Below are 5,933 nucleotides of genomic sequence, written 5' to 3'. Positions count from 1 at the left end.
CACTCACCCGGTGCACGCCGGCCCGAGCCTCCACGAGCCTGGCCAGGGCAGGACCTCTCTCCTCTGACAGGCAGGCTGCACACACAACCTTTTTTATCCTCCCAGTTCCCAGGCCCTCCTTCCCAAACTGCGGACTACAGGCACGCGGAGGTTTGTTTGGAAGAGGACGGGGGCGAGCCACTGCCTGGGCGGGCGCCCCGCGAGCTGCTGCTCGCCAAGCTCGCCTCCCTGCCCGCTCACCCCACGGCTTTGGGCCAGCTCCGAGCCGGGCGCTGCACGTACCCATGCTCAGCAACGCGGCCACGGGACGTTTTAATGAAGTTGTTAATCTTCCAGAGGACAGGAAAGGATAGCACTTTAAAAAGCATGACGCTGCGACTATTCTCTCCATCGAAGGAGGAGACGGCTGGTTTGTGCTACGACGCTGCCCCAGCAGCATTATTCTCACGTATCTCCCAGCGGGCAGTTTGTCCTCATCAGAAGACTGCTTCAGGTAAGACGCCCTGCCCTGCTTGTTGGAAAAGTGCTGCAGACAGGCACTTAATTCTAAGAGCTTAATTTCAGGCCTCCTCAAACATTTTAGCGCAGAGCTGAAGATTAACGTGTCAGCAACACACAGAAACACTGAAAAAGCAACTGAAGAAGAAAGTTGCAATGAAAAATTATAGTAAAATAGGTACCCAGATATATGTAGTGCATCTGAATTACCCTACGTTCATTCTTGTGGTTGTTCCATCCTAAAAAAATACGCACCACCGGCTTTCCTTTAAACCTCTTATACATTTGCTTTGTTGTTATTAGAGCAGAACTGTGACAATTTTTTATTGGCATTGCCATAATAAACCCTGTTTCTGAGAGAGTGGATAGCTCATCTCTTAGTGTTCAACAGGATTAAAAACAGTGTACAGTTTCAGGCTACATAAATATTTGGTTAAAAGGAAAAAAGAGCAGATTCAGTTGGATTTTGGTTCAGTTCAAAAGCACTAATTTTTCCTCTTTTCTTCAGCTTTAGATGCATTTCATTTTACCTTGAAGCTCAAGACCATTAGATGAACATATGCAAGCTTACGTTAACCCCAGGGCATGGCCATGTTTGCCTACACAGGGAGAATGAAGCTGATCACAAGCAATCACCCTCAGCTGCTACATCATCATCAGGATGACTGATACGGTGGTCAAGTTCTTAGAAATAAGAATAATCTCACAAATGAAACGTTCTTCCACAAAGAGCAATTATTAACTGACTTGTTTTTTTCCTTTCTCCCAGAACAAGTAACTGTAGCCACTTATGATTGCAAGCTGCGACCCAACCACAAATGTTATGCCCCAGACAGCTGAATTCTCAGATACAGTCAGAAAGGCAGTAAATGGAATATTTACGACATTGCAAACAAGTAGGGCAGCTGACTGAAGCCTTGGGAAATAAGATGAAGGACCCCAAGCATCTTACGACTTGACGGACAAAAATCCCACATTTAGGAATATAGAAATCGCCCCTTACCTGAGACATCCTTTCACGATGCTTGGCTTCAAGTCTCTCCTTGGCTTTCTGGAAATGGGCATGTTCATTCTCATCTCCAGGTGTCTCCAAATATTTGTCAACAGCATCAGGAGTGCTAGCAGCAGTGGTAGGGACTGAGGTAAAATTTGGGAGGGTGAAGAGGGAAGGGAGGGGGAAGAGAAACAGAATTTCTACTTTAGTACTGGTAAAATTTAGTAGGACCAAGCAAGAAACATCTGTTCTGATTTCCATCAGAATAAAGCCATTCATTTAACCTCAGAAGAGGATATAAAAATGTGGTTTAGGTAGATATATTATATGCAGGAAATACATATAAATATACAAGGATTTCCCCCCGCCCCATTTTATAAACCAGGAGAAACTCTTCCGAGTGAACACAGAAATGTTATTCAAACAGGTTAGAAACTGCTGCCAAAGGAAAAATTCCAAGGAGAAAAAAGTCTGGCAATGACTAAAGTACATAAGCCAGCAGAAAGCCCTCTGCAAAGGTACATGCTTTGTATATTAGTTTATTTTTAAAAGGTAAACTCTAACACAGGAGTGCCAATGCAAATAGGTTTTAAAGCACCTATGGACCCCACAGTACCCTAATGAAATACCTCAAAACCTTCCCGTAGTGACAGTTTGGCCTCACAGATATTTACTTTATTTGTAACAACTTTGATTTTAAAAAACCCCTCATGGATGCTGGAAATAATCAGCAAGCTTGCACTCGTTGCCAGCCATTCCTGTCAGATATTAGGCAATACCTATCACACTGATAGTGGAAAGATTCACATTTGCTGTAATTCAAGCAGAGTGAGCAACATTTTCTTCACTATGCAGTAACATCCAACAAGCCCTACATTAACTGAAGTAACATTTCTGTGCTAGGGACATTAACAGTGATTTTAAAAACTCTCCAATGATGATCAACTATTTCATTTCAACTATATTGTCTGTAAATATTTTATTATACAATTAGTTTCACTTCCCTGGTCACATTTAGTTCAACAATCACAAAGTTAGTTTAAAAATTCTGACAAACATAGCCCAGACACATAGCTGTGCAGGTTTTTTTTTAAAGTGAGTTTGACTACATGTACTATAGTTAACTTCAGTTACAGAGGTAATATGCTTTAGTAGATAGACCATTAAAGGTAGGGAAAAACCCAGGACTCAACATTTCTCAATGTCTTCAACAGAAGCAAACTTTAATCTGAAGATCAGGCTGAATAATAACAACTAGTATCTATTTATGACTACTTTCCCCAAAACAAGTTGAAATATAAACATATCTATGTTAAATTATTTAAATTAAAAAAATCAGTTAGAAGTACAATTTGCTAGTCCCAATTAAATATATCCTCAAATTTTAAGAAAAACTTAAACCAAAATCCAAACTTTTCCTCCAATTTTACCTTAGATGTGTAACCCCAAAGGCAAAACAAACAAAAACCCCAAAAATGAATAGAAAGGCTCTGGCTGCATTTGAGATATCCCTACATGTTCTCTGCAATGGGTATGAATGGTTTTGGCTGCTGTTGGTATAAATTGCACAGTAGATCCTGTAAGTTACTCACTGGACCAAAGGAAAGGCTTTGCCTGTCTCAAAACAACAAAAATCTATGAGCAACCCAAAAAAAAAAAAAAAAAAAAAAAAAAAAAAAAAAAAAAAACCAACCAAGAAGGCAAAAGGAGGGACAATTTAAAAAAAAAAAAAAAAAAAAAAAAAAAAAAAAAAAAAAAAAAAAAATATCCAACTGAGAAGTCATAGGCAGTGCAAATTTGTCATTCTCCCATCATTTTAAGATTTGTTTCATAAATATTTAATCACAAGTTTACACTAAACTTGTGAACTTTGTTGCTTAAATATTGTAGTAAACAGACAGGAACAAATAAGCTTCCTGACAAGCTACAAAAATTACAAAAATAGAATGCAACTCAGTATTTTCAGTGGTTACTCTCACAACTTCAGATAATTTAAAGTCTCTGATACTGTTATAAAAGCATAAGAATTTTCTTTCTTTTTAAACTCCCAATGATAACAATCCATCTTCAATGATAACATGGTTTGTGTTGGGGTGCAGTGCTGCCTGCCAGAAAGCCTACAGCCAGTGTAAGCAAATTCCAAAAACAAATCACCCAAAGCTTGGACTGAGAGAAAACATTTCTGTAATGCTCAGAAGTATTTCTAAGTATTGTTACCTTTCAAACTCTCAAGCACGAAATCAATTTAATCTTTACCTTTCCTGAAGCTGCAGTAAAGTATAGCACATTTTAATTCCATTTAGAACTTGCATGAGATTTAACATTCACAATACAGTGTGGCAATAAGTTCCATGGTTTAATCGGGCTCACTGTGAAGACGATTCCCCTCTGCCTACACCCTCCTCTCACTGCCTCTGTAGGACACAGCAGGATTGAGCACAGGAAGATTGAATGGGGGAGAGCTCTAGCACATTTGCTGTCCTTCTCCATCTTCTATAGACTTTTTATTTTTTTAACTGAACTTAAGTCTGTACAAATGTGAGTGGAAAGAAGTGACGATCTAAATAAATGTCCAATAAATCATGCAAATTTAACCTTTGGTTTATTAAACAGGAAAAAAGGTCACCAGCATTTGCACTGAGATCAGTTAAGCCACCTGTATGTTCAAGGTCTGATTTTCAAAAGCTCCTGTCTCACATACGCCGCCTTTACAGCCCAGATTTTCAGACGATATGCTTACTTCCCACCGGGATGCTTGCTGCTGTCTTTCTGAACAGGTGAAGGTAGCAGGTGCTGAGAATCGGAAAACCTGATTTCAGTGCCTGGTGCCAGGACCGTCAGAGCATCCGGCCCCCTCCAAAAGCTGCGCAAAACCACATCAAACACAGGCTAGGCATTAAACACCACAGACCTGGATGCCCGAGATAGCCAGGCTGTGCCCAGGAGAAAGGGGAAGGATGATGGGACCTGTCTCATGGCAAGAAGCTCAATCAGTTACACTCACTTGCCAGGGAGCGGACTACTAATTTCATTTAGAATCCTGAGAAAAGATTTCTGACAACAGCTTTATTGGAACGAAGCAACTGAGGTCTGATGGTTGGAAACCAAAGCTAGGCAGAAGCAAGGTTGGAAATCCAGGCCAGAAATAAGCCACTCACTTTCAGTAGCAAGTGCAATTAAGGATTTGAACAACTTACGCAAAGATACGCCGGTTCACCCAAAAGCATCCTTGAAAACATCCTGCTTCAGCACCTCCTCCTGAAACCCGGCCAGGGACCAGGCGTGAAAGCGAGGTGGAAGATGGGTGTTTCCTCCCTCCCTGCTTGCCTCTGGCATTGGTCCATGCCCAGCTGATGACAGAGCAGGCCGCTCGCCCAAAGCCCGCCTGCCCTAAGGGCTCAGCCTGCCCTCCGCTCCCGGGACGTTTATTCAGAGCCCTCGCCCTTGTGCCGCTGCTGGCCGCAGAGACCGACCGAAGTACCGACACCGACTGCATCTCACTCTGCAAATGGAGATGCTCTCTAAACTCTGAAAAAACAGGGATAAGTTTCATTAAAAAGTTCACTGCTATGTTTAGGAAAAATACTAAAAGATGAGATGAAATGGTCACAGATGTTTTTGTCTTCTGTTGTAACTGAGACTCAGAAGCGGTTTTTTTATGAGTGGTTAGCTGTTCATGTAATTTGAAATCAGAAGTATTTCTCTGACCTGAAATAACCAGTCTGCTTAAAAACAAATAACCCTACAAGATTTCTCTCCCTGTATTTATAAAGTCTGCAAATGATTATGTGACAACTTCTCCATCCAGTATTAAAAAATAAATCATAAATACCAATAGTAGGTACCCCCCCCCCGCATTGGGATTCCAATGTAACAATAAGAGGCAGCTGCCCTCCAAGAAAAAAAGGTAGCGTTACAAAAATACTGAGTTTCCCTTCCCCTGCATAAAGCAGGAACATTTTAAATTTTTTTCAGGGCTTGTTGGCACAAAACCTATCCTTTGCACTCCAATACATTTGGCAACTTTGTTTCCAGAAATGTATGGCATGTTTTCTCATAGTAAATTGGGAACATTTGGGCAGACATTGCTTACAGGTAAGGATCCCTTAAAAATCTGCAGCCTGATCTCATTTTTTGACCACATCTGCTCTTAGAAGGAGGTTTCATTTTCTATGCATGGCTTGTTTTATAAGATAACTCATTCTACTACTGCATAAAGACTGATCAAAAAGTGTGTGTTGACAGGTGTGGAAGAAATGCGGTATCAGGATGACATTTTCCTCACACTTTCACTCATTTTACCTGTCAATTCCCAAACAGATTTTTTTAAATTTTTTATTAGACTTTAAAATCCTAAGCCTCCTGGAGACAGAAGTTTAATAATACAGCCAAATTAAGCTCTACACATTTTGCTATTTATCAGCAATTCTTACATATCGGG

At 40.7% G+C, this 5,933-nt stretch overlaps 1 protein-coding gene across 6 annotated transcripts in view; it reads right to left on the bottom strand.

Annotated features, from left to right (window-relative positions):
• APP (amyloid beta (A4) precursor protein) overlaps positions 1-5,933 on the bottom strand; it is a 182,739-nt gene that overhangs the window by 70,173 nt on the left and 106,633 nt on the right. For 4 of the 6 annotated variants that reach the window (XM_010297079.1, XM_010297077.1, XM_010297081.1 and 1 more), the window contains one exon: positions 1,502-1,635. In XM_010297079.1, the coding sequence (XP_010295381.1) occupies positions 1,502-1,635 (134 nt within the window). Of the gene's footprint in view, positions 1-1,501; positions 1,636-4,915; positions 4,936-5,933 lie in introns of all 6 variants that reach the window. The other 2 variants (XM_010297078.1, XM_010297080.1) reach the window with 1 other exon arrangement.

The sequence above is a fragment of the Phaethon lepturus genome, unplaced genomic scaffold (assembly GCF_000687285.1).
Source record: "Phaethon lepturus isolate BGI_N335 unplaced genomic scaffold, ASM68728v1 scaffold8941, whole genome shotgun sequence".
In the NCBI taxonomy this organism is placed as follows: domain Eukaryota; kingdom Metazoa; phylum Chordata; class Aves; order Phaethontiformes; family Phaethontidae; genus Phaethon; species Phaethon lepturus.
The sequence above is the reverse complement of the archived record's forward strand: the minus strand, read 5'-3'. Positions and strand labels throughout refer to the sequence as shown.